Source organism: Apteryx mantelli, chromosome 9, assembly GCF_036417845.1.
Source record: "Apteryx mantelli isolate bAptMan1 chromosome 9, bAptMan1.hap1, whole genome shotgun sequence".
NCBI classification, from domain to species: domain Eukaryota; kingdom Metazoa; phylum Chordata; class Aves; order Apterygiformes; family Apterygidae; genus Apteryx; species Apteryx mantelli.
The window spans coordinates 740,842-761,057 of record NC_089986.1 but is presented as its reverse complement, the minus strand read 5'-3'; the positions used below and the strand labels follow the sequence as shown (position 1 = coordinate 761,057).

General features: G+C 43.4%; 2 protein-coding genes across 2 annotated transcripts in view; one reads left to right on the top strand and one right to left on the bottom strand.

Annotated features, from left to right (window-relative positions):
• The window catches only part of MED12L (mediator complex subunit 12L), a 165,180-nt gene that overhangs the window by 63,900 nt on the left and 81,064 nt on the right, over nt 1-20,216 (bottom strand). The window lies entirely within an intron of this gene.
• GPR87 (G protein-coupled receptor 87) lies at nt 15,070-17,391 on the top strand. Its single transcript, XM_067301535.1, has 2 exons — nt 15,070-15,103; nt 16,355-17,391. Exons 1-2 carry the CDS (start codon nt 15,070-15,072, stop codon nt 17,389-17,391), a joined length of 1,071 nt encoding a protein of 356 aa, XP_067157636.1.

Here is a 20,216-nt window from a genome sequence, read left to right as displayed (position 1 = left end):
AGTGAAACCAGACCACGCTGAAAGTCAACCAAAGACCCCAAAGTATGAGGTCCATGCAGAGCACAGATTAAAAAAGGCAGATGTTCTCAGAGCTTTGGATTCTCCTACCCAGCACATAGCCACAGGAGAAAGGACAAGAAGTCAAACAGCCTTTTAAGCTCTACAGTTCAAGAATGAGGTCTTAATATTATTAACTGGGAGAGCAAGAACAGTGATTTACATAGAGAAGGGAGAAACACCTTAAAAGAGATTCAATGCTGAGAAATCAAGCTGTTTGCACAGATATGCAGTGCAGTCTCACCTGAGCCGTACCAACTGACAGTGGTATTTAAAACCATATCTTGAGATGGCTGTCATAGCCCTGTCCACGGGATAACTTTTCAGCTTGAAGGAACAGCATACAGGACCAGTCAGGGACATATCCCTCTCCTTGCCTTACAGAGGCTCCACAGAGAAGAAAGCACTAGAGCACAAGTAATGTTAGGATGGAAAATGACAGAAAGCCACTGAGGAAGTGAACCAAAGACTGGAAGGAAAAACAGAAGGCACCACAGGACAAACAACTGCGAGAAAAAACACAAGCAGCTGCTAAGCACTGGAGCACAAGGAACAGCTGAAAGAAAGCAGAACGGTGGCAGAGACACTCTGTCCTACCCAGCGCTGTGCTAGGTTGAGAGATGCAGAGACTTAGTCAAGTATCCCTCTCCCTAACTGCAAGAAAAACCTTCTCAAGCCTTGAGTGATACGATGCATGCACTCCACTGTGCATGTCCATGTGCACGCAACATGGACTATCATCGTCAGAATATCCAGCTACTGAGACCAGTTTTGCAACTTCTGGTAACGAAGCTAAAAACATAGATAGAAGTGTAACATGTTCCAGCTCGGTTCATTTGCATTATCTGTTTTGCCATGCAAAAGCTGGTCTTCAAAGATAAGCCATGTCAGAAATTTCCTACAATCAGGGATTGTATCTGATTCAAAGAAGAAGTCCTGAGGCAAGTGGGAATTCCACAATTTGCCCACTAGTGGATGGAGAGCAGAAACTTGGAAATTGGAACAGGATTCTTCCTAGACACGCAACCAGAGGAAGCAGTTCACCAGTACAGGGACTGTAGCAGGTAGGTGCTGCACGTCACAGGCTTCCAAGTGGTCGTTAAAGGGATTACACAAAAGGCTATCCAGTTCTTAGAAGAGAGGGATGGGAACTCAATCACTCAGACCTTTGAGGAAAAGAGGAAAAAAAAAATATGTATGGAAGAGTCCAGGCAGAACAGATAGGGCTCTCCAAGAAAAGTGACTTGGCAGCCACTGCAAGTTCTAATAGCAGTAAATTATTCTTTTTCCTCAAGATTTAATGGATGAGGGTATTTTGTATTTGCTTTCTTGTTAAGGAGAAATGGGAAGTTAACCACTTTATCCTCTACTGACTCAAAGCAAAATTTTGTTCTGATACAATGACTTCCATGATTAATTCAATGCTCTCAAGCCACTGAATCATCTTACTCAATGTGTGTGCACCCAGGACCAGTGACAGCAGAGCTGCAAGAGTCAAAGGCTCAAAGTCGGAGTTTTGAAGAGCACCATGTTAGTAAAAAGTATGTAAACAGACAGTCTAGTCATTTTAGCCAAAATATTTTGTTACAGCTTTAGCAGCTTGCTTTCATCCTACACATTATTTAGAAGAGAGGATCTGTTCAAAGCACAACATTGAGGATGTCTAAATATAGTCAAATTAATACTTGACATAATCTTAGTTAGCAGATATTTGCATCTATCCAACACAAGGTTTTTCAGAATCACATTAACTTCATATTCAGCCTGCAGACAAAGCAGTTGTAAGTGAAAGACACAAGCACGGTTACACAGGTTACTGCGAAACATGATTTCAGACTCCTCACAACATCTCCCTACATGAACACTTTTGCCTTTAACAGGCACTAACCCACCTCTCCAGGTGAATCACTGTCTGCTTCCTCGGCGTTAGAGTTGTTCCAGAGTCAGGAAGTGAGCGCGGCGAATGCACATCTCACCTACACCACCATGTGAGTCATTCCCAGGAATGAGAAAGCCAGTCGCTCCAGTTGCTCCTGGTCAGGGGAATTTTGACTCTCTGATCAGCTATCGCAAAAAAAGCGATCAGAAGCAAAAAAACTTACTTCCAGATATGATTTATTCAACTACTTTTTTGCAAGAAATACTTTTATGCCTATTCTAGTTTCAAGACGCATTATGGATATCTAAGGCACTTTAGAGATGCAGCTAAGAGGCAAATGGAAGGCAACAATGGTGACAGGTAAGCGATTTTTGATGATTTGAAAAGCATTTGATAAGTTGTTTGATAAATCTTCCTGTTCTTACTCACCTTTAATGACAAGAGGCATTAAAATGCAATTACTTAAAATTGGACTTAAAAGCATAAACAGTCACATCAATGAAAAACATGAAAAGGTCTGAAAATAGTGAGACTTTATTAATCCTATTCAACATTAAATATAATGTTATCTTTTTATCAATGGAAAAAAATGTTTTTCTACTAAATATTCCTTCTAAGTTATTAATCAAAGTTGAGGAGGGTTCAGGGTTTTAATAACTTATTTCATGACATAGCCTAATTCACATTGAGTAAAATTCAGTACCGATAACTTCCGAATTTGATATAAAAAGTTTGTATTCTATCCTTTTCACGTCTTTCAGTAAAGAAAAGCATATTTGAATTCTGTTAATTATATTACACATAATAAAGGTTCCCTTCCTTCACATTTCGCTCAGATCATGTTAAAACTTGTCAGGTTCACTGGAAAAACCACATAGCTCTGAACAAACAACTTACAACCTATATGTCTGACTAGTCTCAAAGTTTGGGAAATACATAAGGCACTTTCAAAAACTCATGTCATTTAACTAGTATTTTAGATTGAAATGATTATTCCTCGTTACGAAGAATTGAAAGTAGCACTGCAATCATAACTTTTGTATTTAAAAAAAAATACTATGTCATTTGTGCATTACAGGTACTGTAGACATCTATCTTTCGTTTCATATATATATGCTTGGTCTTATTCTGGTAGGGTTTTACAAGTTTTTAAAGATGATTTTGCAATCTTCCTTTAAAAAGGGAAACTGGGAAATGAATGCAAGCATTCATCTGATGTCACTAATTCATGTCCTGAACTAAAGGCCCCGATCATACAAAATTGTCAGCATTTCTCCAGCTGTGACTACAGCCTGGCATTTCCCGACATCACTTTAAGATGGCTGTCTTCCCAAAAGAGCAAAGAACTCACTTTTATTCACAAGTCGGACTCTCTCCTCCCCTCGGTTCTGCTGGCCGGAGCCTGCCAGATGAGGCAGCACCAGCAGCGTCTGGGGACAGACCCACCTGCCTGGGGACAACCCGCGCAGGTGAGGGGACGAGGTCCAGGTCCACCAGGGGCAGAGAACGGGGAAGGGAAAGACACAGAGGGAAAAGCAGCTGAAGGGCGTGGAGGGATTTTGGACACAGAAAGCATCTGTTTGCAATAGGGGCGTGTGAGTAAGAAGTGAGTTTTCAGAAGCGCCGAGCTGCCGGTGGCTCCCAGGGTTGCTCCTCCTCTGGGTGCTGCCGGCTCCCTTCCCGGAGCGGCCTCGCGTGCAGCCTCCCCGCCCTGGCCGCCGGCCCCCCTCGCAGGCAGGGAGGGCGGCAGCGGGGAGACCAGCTTGCCCAGCACCTGCGCACGCAGCCCTTCGTGCGCCAGCACGCACCGAGGCCGGCGCCGCGCGAGAGCAGAGCTCCTCGGGCACCGCGGCAGCAGCGCTGCCTCGGCGTGCTGCTCCGGCGAGAAACTCGGACAAGGCGACCAGGTATGGAGCGAAGACCAGAAAAGAGGAGGCTGCAGATCAGAATCTGAAGTCTCGTCCTGTGTTGACTATCCAGAAGAGGACACCAAAGCAGCCTCTGGGAGGCTAGATGCTCTCTGAACTGGGAAGCCTATTCAGCTTGCTTGCACATAAGATAAGATATATCCAAGGAAACAATAGCATTAACTGGAAGAGGAAATTCCTTCTCTTTCTATGAAAAGTCACTTGTTAAGTTTTGCACTGAAAAGTTCAAAAGGACCTTCTCTTTGACCAGATAAGTACTGGGAAAAGCTAGCCAAGACATTCATACCAAGACTGAAGCATTAGATTTGAAATGTGCAATATGTATTAGAAACTTGGAAGTAAGTGAAAGTGTCTGACATAAACCAAGAGCTATAGATCCATCACACGGCTTCATAAGGAAACCAAGCTGCATGGGACAACCACCCAGGTGCTCTCAAGAAAGTATTTGTTCTCAGTCAAGAGCAAGCCAGTAGCAGCTGAAATGCTGATCGGAGGACAAAAGCAGTATTACCTCATGCATTTCAGCTGTCTTAACACTTCCCAACATAAAACATCCTAGTACCTTCTTAACCCCCCAGCCTTCCAAAAAACCCAAATCCCACTCCCTCCATCATCAAAAGCAGGTTTCCACATCTGACCAACCCTGAACCCCAGGCTGACACACGAGTTATTCCTCAGGAAAATGTTAGCAACATATCAAAGCGACAACTGACTATAAGCATCACAAATTGGGCTTATATCACCTCCAATGCAATAGCTGCTTCTGCTACTACACAAGGAATAGCTGGGAGCTGGAGACAAGGAGAGTTCTCCGCAACCCGCATCCTGAAACTGTACCCAGTATTAATAATATGTCCCCTTTCTCTGAGGAGAGCAGATAGAACGGGAACTCTCTAGACTGTTCATGAAAAATGAGAGTTGCGCTAGGCTGGACTTCTTCCAATCATACCCAAAAATCCCCATGACCATTTCCTTCCTCTTTAAAATAGTGGCTTTGTTGCAACTAGCTAATGTGGTTAGTCTTGTGCCATAGTAATACACGTTGGAGCACAAAAAAGCCCCAGTCCACAGCAGCAGATGAGAACTTTCTCTTCTGTTAAAATATGAATTCAGAAATGCTTATTAAAAAAAAAAAAGTTGTCTTGATATAAAGTAAAACACCTAAAAGTGAGATTGGGATTACTTAAAACTTTACCTGGTAAAACTTTTCCCTACATGCATTTTTTTTTTTTTAACTTTTTTTTTTTTTTTTTAAACTACAAAATATTTTTTCACAGGATCCCCCACAGCATTTGAGAGACATGACAGATAAACACAATAGCCAAAGCTATAATGTATGTAGGTTTAACGCAATCACATATTTTCTTAAATTTTTTTTGTGCGACTCAGACAACACCTTAACTGTTTTTAAAGGTTGGTTATGAGCTTTTCAACTTAATGTTTTTCACTGCATAACACCAATAATCAAACCTAAAACCTAATATTCTTCAGCAGAAAGCTCCAACAGAACTAGGTTGACACCAAAGAGAGTCTTCACCTTGAAGACGCCCTCCAGAACGGAGACCTCTTAGAAGGTCTCTCACTCACCCAGCACAAAACAGACCCGAGGAAAGGCTCCACGGCATGTTGCTTCTCTGCAGCACTGCGCAGAGCAGTCAGGTGCCAAGTTATTCTGGTACAGAAGCTAGCTACTCTGGAAGTAGCTCAAGAATGCCCAAACACCAAATGCTGAAACTTTAAAAAATATATATATAATTTCTTTAAGGGACCAAGCACATTCCTGTTTTTTGCTTTTTGCCCAAACTATTTTTTTTTTATAACATTTTAACATTTAAAAGACTATGACTTCAGGATAATAAAGCATATAGCATATGTGAGGAACAACCTATGGAATTAAAAGGGGGATTAGTTGACAAAGATTTCAATGCTGCCCATTGTGCCAAGAACAGAGCCCATGAAAACACAGGCAGAACAGGAATGGAAAGACTAGAAAAGAAGCTTGTGAAGAGATTAAAAGAGGGAAAAGCTGATGTTATGCCAGAGAAACGCATGTACATACGAACCCGCTTCCAGCCTCCTCATTGGAAGGGAAGGCTAGAAATGTGAGCCAGTGCAATACTAAAACTAGGTCTTCCAAGCAGCAAAATAATCATCATCCAGTTGAATGCAAAGGGAACAAGGTAGGGAGCTGGAAAGAAGAACCACCAAAGCATGGAGAAAAATTTTACTAAAAGTCACAGAAAGAACAGGTATAAACTGAAAGAACGGAAAAAGTGACCAACAGTAAAATACGACCGAATAAAGGGAGGACCTTCACTTATCACATGACAAAGGAGGTGAGAAAAGTTAAAGGAGAGTTAGGAGTATCAGCACACTTGTGGTGGGACATCCCGGAGGGACTGCTAGAAGGAAGAGCCACCGAAGAGCTGCTGAAGAGATGTCCATGGTCTCAGGGTTCACGCGCATCACTGGCATCCAGGTGCTGACATCACGTGAGAGATCAGAGATGATATTTGGTGTGATGAAAAGAAGGATCCACGACCAATGGCACAAGGACAAAAACACTAAGTCAAAACCAAGGGGTTGTTCTTGCCAGGAGCCGATGAGCAAGTGCCGAATGAATGAGAAGATAACGACAGGGGCAAGGAGAACAGGCAGAGGCTGACGGGGCAGAAACAGGCGGGTAGGGGTGCCAGGGAGAGGGGTCAGGATTTTACCGCTTTGATCTTTGGACTCTAATCAACACTGGCTAAGCGCACTGCATACATAAGTTGTATCTCGCATGGCGGATTCTCAAGGTGGATTCAAAGAAAGCAATTCTGTAAGGTCACAATACAGCTTCCACTATCAGCAGGTTTTGCACAGCTAAACTAAAAATCAGCAACACTTTTTTTGTTTTGGAAAGGAAGAAAGGTAACATTCCAAAGTTAATCCTCTCCTCCTGCCTAATTAGAGGCTGCCACACCGAGAAAACGGAATTATCCCAACTCTGCCACCACTCCACTGTGCTCTCCTTTTTCAGGAGAAAACAACCACAACTCTCAACCCTCCTGCCACCAACACCACCCACTTACGTGCTGCTCAGTGGGGTACCATTTCTGCTGGCAGTTCCCTCTAAATCTTTATGTAAAAGCAAACGCAGCCTAAAGGAGATGTGCTTTAGCGCTCCACTTCACACTACGCCACTTCAGAAATGGCCCTCTACGTGCTGGCCACTCGGGGAGCAATGCCCAAGGTCCGTCCCCCTCCCAGTTTTGAGCCGATTCAGCGGAAGAGTAACTGAGCTGGGCACCCACAGAAATCTTTATGCACACAGCAGCACACATGCAGTGGTGCTAAGGACCTCTGATTTATAAAGTTACCACAGAGTAAAAACAAACCAAGAAAATTTACACAACCAATAATTGGGATGAGAATCAACAAATTTCACTTCCACTTTGCAAAAGGGAATCTGCCTCTCCTACAGAAAAGATCAGCCCGCATCCAGCCAACTGTGAAACTACAATAGCAAAGTACAATACAACAGACCATCACCTACAGTAAATGCATGACGGTAGTTTCTGCTTCTTAGTCATGAAGTATGCACATGCTAGTTATTAATGCAACACAGGACTGGAAAACATTTCATCAACAAGGAGCTGTTATGCATATTCTAGAGGAAAGAAAAATCAGACATCTAGATTCGACAAGTAAGTTTCAAAAATAAACAGTCTTATAGTAAAGATCAACAACTTTTACTAGACTATGTAACCTCTGCATAGAAAATCTGATTCAAAGTAAATAATATTAATGCATGAACTCTTAATGAGGAACAGTTCAAGAGAAAGCACAAGAAGGAATAACTTGAAAGTCCAGGCAGGATCCCCAGGAAGGTCTTATTATGTCAGAACCATCCCAGGTAGGGGAAAATAAAGTCTTATAATCACTCATTTGAAGATTGAAAGAATTTAATGGTTTCACTTGGAAAAACATTCCAAAAGTGAGGGAAAAGTGAGAAAACTACTTTGAGAAAAAGTAGGTTTCTCTAAATATTTTTTTTTGTGGGAAAAATCATATTATCCTAAAGGAATATCCCCTTCCTCTTGCCGTATGTAGTACCTGGCAAGAGTAAAAGAAAAAATAAATAAACAAACCCAAACACAAGAATTTTGCGTATGAACAGTATTACTTAATGCTTACTGCAGCATTCTGCTACACTCAGTTCAGGCACTCCTGTAAAAGAGAACTGATTTGCAGGTGTAAACTGAACCTGATATTTAGGACAATATCCTAAAGTAAAGCACTGATAAAGGCTCACATGTGGAAACTATAAATGAGAATATCTATTTACCCAAATGCAAGGCAAACAGCACACATACGGGAAACATGCATGGTACTTCTAGCTGTCATACACAAAGGATTAAGAAAGACTAAAACCTAGATTTCAGTAAGTGATTGCATGTGGGAAACTGTAGTTTCCCGAGGATTCTTCTCGGAGGCACCACCTGGACTAATGGCCATGGGGAAGGAAGTCTCCGTTAGCTGCGTGTCCCAATGCTGAAGCGGAGGGACTACTTCCCCATGCACACATCAGCATACGTGCCAGCACAGTATTCAGCGGAGGCTCCCAAAGGAGAGGCATGTCCTCTAGTCACTAAGCCACTGAAGTCATTTGGCTTTAATCTTATTAAAGACTGGCAGAGTTTGCTCTAGAGAAAGGATTTTCAGAGCAGAGAGAAGCTATCCACAAGCTGAAGGCAGCTGAGATGCGCTACCGCAGCTTGCTAGGGAATAGGACATTTTGATGGTTAGAGCAATGCGAGAGAAAAATTAGGTTGGAATTAAGAGGGAAGTCCAAGGAGGAACCTAAAAACCAAAAAGGGGGTTTTGTATAAGATACTGAAGTAGACAAGAAGCTTTCTGAGATGAGGCACGGGTTCCTGTTTCTGCATATGACTAAGCAGACAAGCGCTGTAAGCCACAGTTGAAGACAGTTATACCCTGGGTTTCTTGGCCTCTTTGCAATGCGGACAGTTAAGCATGGCAGTGTTATTGCTTTATAGAGAACTAACGTATACTGCTACACGCCTCTCCACCCCACAGTCCTAGGGAGCCGGCACTGGGAGAGCAGAGGGCACAAAACCCCACAGAGGGCTATTTTCAGTTGATTAAAGCTCTTCCCAGCCAGCTCAAATTAAAGCAGTTCCCAGTCTGCAAGAGCCAACACCTGGCAGCTGATTCAGTCCGAGAGGCAGAGGGCTGCAGCTGGGTCACTTGCCTCATCGAGGAGCAGGCGGCCTCCGGATGGTCCCCGGCAGGCATCCGGCCTGCGCTTCGCATGGCATTTCAAGAACGCTGTATTACAGATGCTTGCCTTATAGCTTAATCCCCAACTCTGAAGCCACTCCAACGCAACGATAACCAGCTCTGTGAGGGGCCTGGCGCCGAAGGGAATCGGACGAGAAGGTCCATTAGCTTATCTAGGCTAGGCTTTCCTCCAGAGACAGCAAAACACAGGCACGGATGCTTTGGTGTGCGAGTGACTACACTCGTACAGCTCACAGGAGCCCTCCGACCAACGCGAACCACGTCTTTATGCTAGTTTTTGTCACTATCCACACTGCTGCCAACAGCGTGGTATCTCGTAGCGCAACTAGCACAGAAGTGCAGCTCCAAGGATGGGGACAGAACTAGAAAAACGCAACAAATAAGAAAGTGGGCAAAGCACAGGAGAATATGAGGCACATGCTCACTTGCTGTGCATACAAATTCCAACAGGAATATCAAGTTATTCTACTATGCATTAACAGTAAATTAGCACACACCACTTTGTATGAAAAGGGAGAAAGGCAATTTTTAACAGGGACCTTGGAGTAAGGAAAAGGTGGCAGTGTCCTAGATACTGGGATTGGATGCTAAGGAAAAGCACTAAGATAAACAGATGCAAGCAGGAAAAAAATAAAATTAAAAAAAAACATTAAGGCTTGCTCAAGTGATGTGACACAGGACTGGAGTGAAATAAAGAAGAGGGCAGGGACACAGACAGGCTCCGTACCTATCACTTACCTGCTTGCAGAAGCGATATGCACAAATGTACTTACCCTGCAGCCTACACTGATGCCTTTTTCCAAATCTTTACAATCAAGCATGTTAGTGATTTGGTTCTCGTGTGCAACAGAAGAAAACATAACTGCAGCCAGCTAATGACAAATTTAATAAACTGCCTCACACTTCTATTGTTTACATTCACTTCAGCCTTTTACCAAACTTTATGGTGATGAATATGGATTGACTGGCAAAAACAAAAATCAAGAAGTTACGTGCTCAAATAAACAAACCATTTAAAGTTCTGCAGCGCTAAAATATCCTGTCTAGTTCACATAGAGAATTTTCTAATTTTAAAAAGCTGTAAATAAGAGATGAAAAAAAAAGTAATGAGATTTGAGGGTACAGAGTTTCTCTAAAAAGCGAGGCAACTCAAAGCCTTAGTCATTAAAATAACTATACAGTCATTCCATACCCATATGACACTGAAATCTGCCATGCAGCCTGCTATTTAATTTCTCATCTGAGGTTATACTAGTCATGCACATAAACCAGTCTATCAACATTGTTAGTAAAGGATTACCCCATCTGTAAAACAGTATGTAGTTAACCTGTATTTACTGCAACTGACAGCCCTTTAGGGTAATCACAGGGGGAAAAAAGAACCAACCCAATATATAAACTGCAAGAAATAAGTATTCTAGTTTTAAAAAGCTACTGGAATAAAGGAGCAGCTTCTAGGGTACCTCCAAAAGCGTGCAGACAGAAAATATTTATATGGATGTATAAAACTGGAGGTTGGAGAGATTAAATTTAGGATTTAAATTAGGATGAAATTAGTCAGAAGAAAAGGATTTGGAGAACTGGACAAAGATTTGGAGGCCATGCTTGTCCATCACAGAAACACCATATCCAAACAAGTAAAAAAGCCACTATCAGACTGCATTGTCAGTGAACAATTATAAAATACCTTAAAATACTCTTTAATGAAAGCAGAGTCCTCATTTCCCATTCCAAGACAACATGTGGAAAAGGGTGAATTCTCCATACGTGATAAATTTCTTCCTACTCAGAGTCTGCAACACAGTGGACTTCAGCAGAACAGCTGCAGCTTTCAGAGGCTAGAGACGCACCAGGTTTGATTCAGGGGAGCCTTGCTCACCTACCCTACCCTTGTAAATAGTGAAGTCAAAGGATCCCGCGTGCTTTGCCTATCACAGCACTTCTTAGCCTGACAGACCCGGACGGGAAACCATGGAAACACCTCCGGACTGCTAAGTCCGAACAGGATCATTACTGCATATCCTGAAGTTTTGTCCCACAACCAACTGTGTGCAGCAGGGACCACTCTGCCTGCAGCTCTTTGCTGCTCTGCACAAACCTGTTTGGGACTTTAAAGCAGCTGCGTAAGAGAAAGTCTTTAAAGCATAATTAGGGCAGGCATCACTAGGCGTTGTCGCTAACCTCCTCCCCATGCATGCAGCAAAGCCTCTCTGCCGAGCCCAGCTGCGCCAGCAAGGCAGGATACAGAGCATTGCTCATGAGGTTCAGCCATCAAGGTTCACACCTGTGAAGAGCTGCTGCTTTCCTTTTCCAGCTTATGCTTCACTGGGATTTTTTTTGTATGTGTTTTAACATTAAAACCATACAGATAAGATGACACAGAGATATTTATTCAGAGGCTTGATCCCAATTAGCTTGCAGGAAAAACAAGCAAACTCCCACCATGGTTTCAAGGGGACCTGGATTTCCCTAGCCAATCTGACTGTGGTCACATCCTCAGTAGCCAGGAAGATCTGTGCAACAGGGATCCCCCCACGGGCAATACTGTGGGCAGGAATTAGCAAGCCCTTAGGAGGTTTGCAAAGGTAAGCAGCACTGTCCTGAAAAACATACCGGATGGGATCCTGAAAAAACATACCGTCTGGGATGCTGCTGCTCCTGTCACCCAAGCAGCACCTTCCCTGCCGCGTCTCCCGCAGACAGGACAGCGGTGCGTGGCAGAGCTCGGCTGCTTTGGCAGCTACAAGATTTATATGGACAGGGGAGACAAAACAAACCGCACCTGAAAAGACACGCAACAGAGCAAGTACAGGAGGAAGAGCCGATGCCGTCGAACCCCAGCAGGCACCCTGGGCCCACCAGAGACCCCTGGAGCAGTGACAAACATGCCGGCCCAAGGAGAACCTTCCATGGCAATGATTTAGCCATTTCTGGTCCAGGTGATTGCTGTCCATCTCTCTGCAGTAATTTTCAGCAATAAAGTGAAGGGCTCAATCCTAATACACAGAAAAACAGCCCAGTGGCTTCAAATAATAGTACCCAAAGAATAAAACACTATCCACAAAGAGGAAGGAAGCTGGATTTTGACCCACACTGAATAGGGGCTTGAGAGTCTTAAGGACGCTGTGGATGTCCCTGTCTCAGCTGGCCGTAAACCACAGGATGCAGAAAGGAAAGCAAAGGATGCGAGTTAGAGGGAGAGGTCGGAGGAAAGCTAGGCAGAAATCACCCTGCAGCAAGGGAGCTTTCTCATCAAAGTCAGAAAACACCCGTCAGTTTTTCCGATACAAAACTGGGAGACAGCACCTTTGGAGAGTGTGTCTGGGGGGGGGGGGGGGTGTTGCATGCAAAGGGGCAACTTCCTCAGGGTCTCTTAGTGACAACACCCACCAGAAAGAGGGATGCAGAGGCGAAAAAGGCACAAGTGGTTACTACAGGGGAATGCAGGAGTCAACTACGTTTCCTTGCATCTCAAAACACACAACCGATGTTGTACAAGTTTTTCTGGACTAAGGATCTGGGAGACCACTTGCCTGAAGAGCCATATCCTAGCAAAGCAGAAAGCTTTTCAGGGACCAGGAGCAGGAATTATGCAGACTTGAAAGGAACTCTGAAAAGCAGGGAAATGAGCATCTTATTTGCAGAAAGAAGGTAGATATGCATCTTTTCATTAAATCATTCATTCTTTTAATCTCAGTGCCTCCTGGGCAAGAAAGGATAGCTGCAATTATAAACAACAAGAAGCGATAACATTTTTTTCTCATTCCCTAAAAATGCTACCACTTCTCAGGACTTCTCTCAAGACAAAGCAAGGTACCTAAAATATCTCTGACAAATTCATTATTGATGTTAATTTTTATCTGAGCAAACAATGCCAGAAAACAAGAAGCCAAATTAAGAGAAAACTTAAAATATGAGAATGCAATTTTAACTGGAGTTTTAAAATATAATGATTGCTTTACCGCCATCTAGTGACAATTCAAAGTTTGTTTGCTGGTAGTTCATAAAACAGTGGTAATCACATAAAACTCTTTAGATCTGCAAACAGGCTTCACTGATTTTATGCTTTGATTCATTTCATATGAGAGGCAGTCAGGTCCAGTGCAACTTCTGAGACCTGAACTATGTTGCTACAGTTTTCCTATCAAAATTGGTGAGCAGAGAGTTAAGCATGCAAAGATTACTGCACTTGCATACTGCGAGAGTAAATACAGACTTTGGAATGTTATCTTACAAATCAATATTTTCAAAGTTTCTTTGAACAATGTTAAAGCATTATGATGCCATTGTAGAATATATAAGATTCTGTAATTTTGCAGTATTCCCTTCCGGCTGGCTTCATCATGCTCTGAAGCACTCTATTAAAAACCATGAGAAATGAACAAGAACTTACAATTTCCAGCCCAATTTAATTAATATGTAAATAAGACACACTTGTATCATAATTACATACGCAACTTTTTAACTTCAAGAAATGAGAGATGATAAACTTCAAAAAAATTTTTAATTACTTCTATAAGTCACAATTTATCCCGATCAAATATGGAAGATTTGAGGCTTTCATTTAAGGTTCCCCTGTCAAGCATCAGTCACTGAAAGTCCAAGATTAAAAACAGACCAACAGGACATCCAAACAAGAAGTGACCAGGAATAAGGTCAAGGGCCTTTATCAAGGAATAAGAAACCAGTTGTGACGGCAGCCCACAACAAAGGGATGAAGCCATTCAACCAGCATGTTCTGGTAGTTAGGAGACATTCACTTACTTGACTGCAATACTTTGTACACTGATCTATTTTTAAAGCTTAAAAGGGTGGTGTACTCCAAATTTTTGCAAGAAAGCAAAATACAGAAAATGGGTTTTAAAAAGTTAAAATACAACGTATTTTTACAGAAGTTAACAAACTTGGAATGAAGTTCACTGGAACAAAAAGCACAAGATCATGCTGCTAAGGACAACAACAAGAAAACCTGCTTATTACTGGCACCGATCATTGTGAAGAACTAAGGGAGCAGAAAGTGTGCAACAGCTGATCCCAGGATGGCTGTTATCCATTCACCTGCTGCAGCCAGAAGAAGAAAGAGAAATCCTAGGCAGTATTAGATGATGCATTTTCAGTGGTAATAAGGAACAAAACCACAATGAAACAAGCTTTTCCTAAAACATCATTTGTAAGACAACGCACAATTCTTGTCAATGGGATTCAAGGAAGGTGACCTTAACTGGAACAGATGTAGAGAAGGGCTGAGATCTTCGAGTCTTCCGAAAAGATCAGAAGGGCTTGGGCTTGCTTAATCGCATTAAACAAAGTCTGAATAGAGACAGAAATGCCTCTATACAAAAGGAGAGACAAGTGTCAGAGATGGAGATGGTTATTTAAACGAAAGGGACTGATAAAAGAATATACAAGATAGCAAGTGACCATAGAGAGATTCAGGCTGGAAAACAGACTAAGGTTTCCAAATATTAGAGCAATCAGGGTCTAGTACAACTTTATTAGAACGGGGGAAAAAGGGAGAGTTTTTACAGGGAATTTGATATACTTACGAAAACTAACATGGCAATATTGCCTGCAACGATGCAGCAGATGCCCAATTCTTAGTGAAGAAGTGGTAACGAATACCTAACTAGCAGAATAGCTACGCAGTGTTCAGGTGGTCAGCCATCAGCATTCCTCAGTCCTTTCTTTTTAATTGCTGGCAGATACTGATTTCCCAAAGTTCCTTCAGGCCTTCAAAATTTGTGGAGAGAAAGTTGGGGTCGCCTTTTTTAAGATTTTTTTCTTTTTTTTCCTCCTCAGAATGTGAAGCTGGTACAGCCCATGCTGAATCCTGGATCTACAGCTACCAGTGTGACTCCTGAAAAGCATTTCAGCTGAAAGCCTACAGCAACACAAATAATGGGGTACAATTCGTCTTATGGAAAACTGCCAGGTAAAAATAATAATGTTGGAAATCCACATGATTGAGGAAAGTTTATAGCAATACTATACGTTCCTATCAATATTTTTAAGACGCAAGTCATTTCAGAAAAAGCTATCTAAATACTGCCAAGCGTTGCCTCAGCAGATTTTCACTTGGGGTGAGGGGGACGTGCTACAGCTTTATGAGACAGTTTGCAACAGTCTGAAGTTCATTCACAAACATTTAGGCATGAAACCTTAAAATTCCCAGAGACTATGATTTTTAAATACATTTAAGTAAACTAAGCATCAAATCAGCATTTCAGTAGGACCAAAGAGAATCCCCAGAGTCCTATTTCTGGATAAGCATATCTGAATTCAAAAGTTGTGTTCTCACATGATAGCCAAAAGACAACACCTTATAATTTTGATTAACAGCTAACTCTCGACATATTGGTACGCAGTTACATTTGCCCATATCAGCTTAACCGAAACACACCTACGTGAGACCCGAGACTGGCACAGCAAACCTCATCCTGCAGCGTACTGAGCACGCAACTCCAATTAGACAAAGGGAGAGATTACGGACCTTGGTCACTTAGGATTAAGATAATTCTGGAGTTATTTAGAATTTCAATAACCAGATTCACTACTGCTCTCTACAGAAAACTTCCAGACTATTTATCTTCTTTAAATACTGCAGAAATGTTTACTTCATTACTTCTCCTTATATTAGTTCACGATCATTCACATATATCCATAATACCATTTAACCTATTCTTTATTCTCATAAAGCAAATGTTACAGCACAGCCTGTTCTTTTGAAAAACCCAAATTCAAAATGCCGTCAGCAAAGCAAGGGCTATGCTGCAGCCCATCACTATGCCGTGTTCGCACCACCACTGAGCTTCCATGTTTCGTCACCTGGAGAATGGCAACGAGGGCAGGTAGGGTGCTTATGAGCATTATGAGCACCACTGAACATATTAATTCCTTTCTTTCCCCCCCTCAAAGTATCTGGAGGCCACCTTTATATCTCACAGCAGGAAGGAACAGTCATCGTGCTCAGAAGCTTAGAAACCATATATGCATCTACTTTAACACGCACCGCACTCAGGAACAAGAACACTGAGTGTTTTTAAACTCAAGTTTTCTGAGCTAATCCGAGCAGCCTTTAGAACTGCCCAGAAAACAAATGTGACATTTTAGAGAACAGCAACTGCACCATTTATAAAATATTTAAAACATACTTTGAAATTGTTCTTTTCCATCACTCCTATAGATTATCATCCGAGCCAAGACGACATTATTTCATCTAATTACACAACAGGCCTGCTGGGGAATTCCACACACGACGAGTTCACCACCATCGTCTTGCCCGTGCTCTACCTCGTCATATTCCTGGCAAGCATCTTACTGAATGGACTCGCAGTATGGATTTTTTTCCACATCAGAAACAAAACAAGTTTCATCTTTTACCTCAAAAATATCGTGGTTGCAGACCTTCTCATGACACTGACGTTTCCATTTAAGATAATTCAGGACTCACAACTGGGACCATGGCACTTTAACTTTTTCCTATGCCGATATACCACAGTTTTGTTTTATGCAAACATGTATACTACAATTGTGTTCCTGGGACTCATCAGCATTGACCGGTACCTGAAAGTCGTGAAGCCGTTTGGCGACTCCAGGATGTACAGCATTACCTTCACCAAGATCCTGTCTGCCTGCGTTTGGGTCGTCATGGCTTTCCTAGCTTTACCAAATCTGATCCTTACAAATGGCTATCCGACAAAGAAAAATATAGATGACTGCATAAAACTTAAATCGCCCCTGGGAGTAAAATGGCATAAAGCTGTCATTTATATCAATACGGGTATGTTTGTGGTGGTGCTGATAGTATTAATAGGATGTTATATTGCAATATCCAGGTACATTTATAAATCAAGCAAACAATTTATTAGCTCATCAAGCAGAAAGCGAAAGCATAATCAAAGTATAAGGGTTGTTGTGGCTGTATTTTTCACTTGTTTTCTGCCATATCATTTGTGCAGAATACCATTTACTTTTAGCCATCTAGATAAACTTTTAGATGACTCTGCACATAAAATATTATATTATTGTAAGGAAATGACACTGTTCTTGTCTGCATGCAATGTTTGTCTGGATCCAATAATTTACTTTTTCATGTGTAGATCATTTTCACGAAGGCTGTTCAGAAAATCAAATATGAGAACGAGGAGTGAGAGTATTAGATCACTTCAGAGTGTCAGAAGATCAGAAGTGCGCATATACCATGAATATACTGATGTCTGATGTCATCCAGTCAGAGACTTTTGTTAACTTGAGAGAATATTTGTAGATCATGTAAATAAAATACATCTCTGAGTATCTGAACATGGAAGTTCATTAAGGGATGTGCAGACACATACAGCGTTTCCATTTCAACTTACTAATATCCACCTTAAACTTCAAGCACTTAAATCCACACACAGAGATCAGGCTCACATTTGGGTTTTTTTAGGCCAACAGAAGCTTAAGTAATTATATGTCAGTACCTTGTAATTTAAAGAACATCCTCATTAACCAAAAGAAGCTGTTTTACCTTATGGCTCAAATTTCAAATTAGCTCCCACAATTACTCCACTTTAGTAAAATTCCTTTAAGTTTCATCTCATTTTTAATGCAATCTTTATTTTTATTGATGTCCTATCAATTCTTCCTTGGAGGAATGGCTTAGACAGTAAAATCAACATTTTTCCCTAAAAGACTTAATGGGAGTGTGAGAGAATAGCAAAAAGTTACTGAACAACCAGAAGATTCATGGGTTGTACTGATGACACCAGACAGACAGGACACGTGAGGAAACGCATCCTCTGCTGTGGCAAGAAAGGAGGACGACCGTGACCACTGTAGGCGCCGGCAAAGACGGGTCCACACGCACGTCTGCCCAGCAAGGGGCCAGGAACACACTCACGCATCAAGAGCGGCTCTTCCAACGAACCAGTCCAGACTGCAGCATCGCAGCCGACTTGTAACGTGACTGATGAAGCAATTTACGCATTTTATTTTTAAGTATGTGTAAAGCCAGGTAGCAAGCAAAACATACAAATGAAATGATTTCTGCTTGTCTAGAAGCTTTAACATTGCTGCAAGAAGGGTTTTTGGAGCGCTCCTCGCCTCCCATCCCGCCCCGGCGCTGCCCTCTCCCGCGCCCCAAGCAGGCCCCTCCGCCGGCAGCCGCGGGGCGCCTGGCTCAGAAAGCAATGCGGAGCTACCCGAGGCTCCGGCAGCAGCAGGCGCCTTCCGGCTGCGCAGGGGGATCTAACAAGATGAGCGAGCGCTTCCCTGGGCGCCGTTTTTGCTGTGCAGCCTGGGTTTCTACCCGCACGGCAACGGGCCCGGTCAAGGCAGCGGTAACGAGAGAAGGGTGCGTTTCGCACCGCGCAGCACTAAGCTTATCCGGAGAGCTGCTGCAACAGGACAGGTCTGCAGCGGGGACGGCCGCTAGGGCCGGGCAGGGGTGAAGGGAACGAGAGCGAAAGCCCAGGTGAACGGTGATGCGCCAGCATCGGCTGCTGGGGAGGCGAAGGGCGCAGGGCCGTCCGCGGAAACGGCACGTTGCCATCTGCCGACAGCTTCTCCGCGTTTCCTCCCAGCCATTTGTTGTGCCACTGACAGCATCGTTCCTACAAGTCAAATCTATTAAAGCACTTTTCATTTCTTTCCAAAATAGGAAATTCAAATACAATCCTAGCTTAAGTCTCTTCCTTTTCTTCCCCCCACCCCCACTTTTTATTAAAGGGAAGGGCAATCAAACCAGCCTTTACTCCCACCTCGTTCCGACTTAGAGAAGACTCAACAAAAACATCCCTTGACACACTTGCGTATGATGAAACTGAGCAATGAACGTTAAACTGAAAATTCAGTTTCACAGCACTTTCTACGCATGCTTAATACCACATGAATATGACTGAAGCATTAAGTTTTTAGTTTAAAATTATTTTAATACAACTTGGGCTGCTTTCAACTCTCGGAAACTAATCCTGTGCATGAGAAGCAGGTGAAGTTCATTTCTGGAGGGGAGATCAGGCAACACCTTAGGGCTACTATTTTACACTGAGATACAGGCGACCAGACAAGAAGGGGGAAAGGAGAGCTTCCAAAAGAAAAGAGAGTTGACAGAAAACAGGAATAACGAAGGACCAACACAGAGCATCCGCTGCACAAAAAAGTGCTGGCTAACGACTAAACTATTTAAAAGAAGAAAAAAGCAGCTCTGGAGACACCCCAGCAGAGCTGGTACTGATTTGCAATACCTCAAATCATTTTAACTATACTCTGGCAGTCCTCGCGCTGGGCGATCAGCTAAAAACCGCCGGGCCTTGTTCAGAAGAGCAGAGGGAACCACAACCCTCTAGCAACAGCCATGCAAATGCTCCCGCGCCACTTGGAAGTCGGCTTGTCCCGGCCGTGTCGCCAGGCCACCCGGGGCAGCAGGGGATCCAGGGCGGGCTGCGGAGCCGGCCTGGACGGCCGAATAACCCCAGCGCGGTCTGCAACGCCGCGGCGGCGGCGGCTCTCCCGCTCGCGGGGCGCGCGCTCGCCCTCCAAGGCGACGCACAGAAACACGACTTCCCCCGCCGCCAAAGGCTGCGTGTCGCCGGGACGGCTGCCTGCGGAGCCGCGCGCTCCCGGGAAGCGCGCAAGCTGGGGAAGCGGGCGCGCGGCAGACGCGGTCCTCCACGGCCCGACCGCCCCCGAGCGGGCAGCGGTCTGCTTCGTTAGGGTTTTGAGCACCGCACGAACTCACCAAGGTCTTGTCGGAAGACTTTGCAAAGAGAGGAGGGGAGGGAGGAAAACTGCCCGCCTGCCCCTGCCCCCAGGGGCTCGCGCTCCATCAGCTCCAGCCCGCACAGATTACCATGAATTCACAGTATTTAAAACAGCAGCTTTGGTGAACTATTCACTCGCACTCCAGAATGTCAAACAAACAGTCAGAGCTCTGCACATCGAAGGCCGCACGCATCATTTTACAGCTGTAACACTTCTTTCATTCGCTCTGCGCAACCTTTTGACATATCGTCAGCACGACTGGAAAAAAAAATCGGCATGGAGAATATTTTTGCCTACTCAAGGCC

What these genes read in the sequence shown, in the direction of transcription:
- GPR87 (XM_067301535.1), top strand. Translation starts at nt 15,070, where the DNA reads ATGGGGTACAATTCGTCTTATGGAAAACTGCCAG. An exon ending in GTCTTATGGAAAACTGCCAG is followed by an intron (nt 15,104 to 16,354) that starts GTAAAAATAATA and finishes TCACTCCTATAG; the next exon opens with ATTATCATCCGAGCCAAGAC.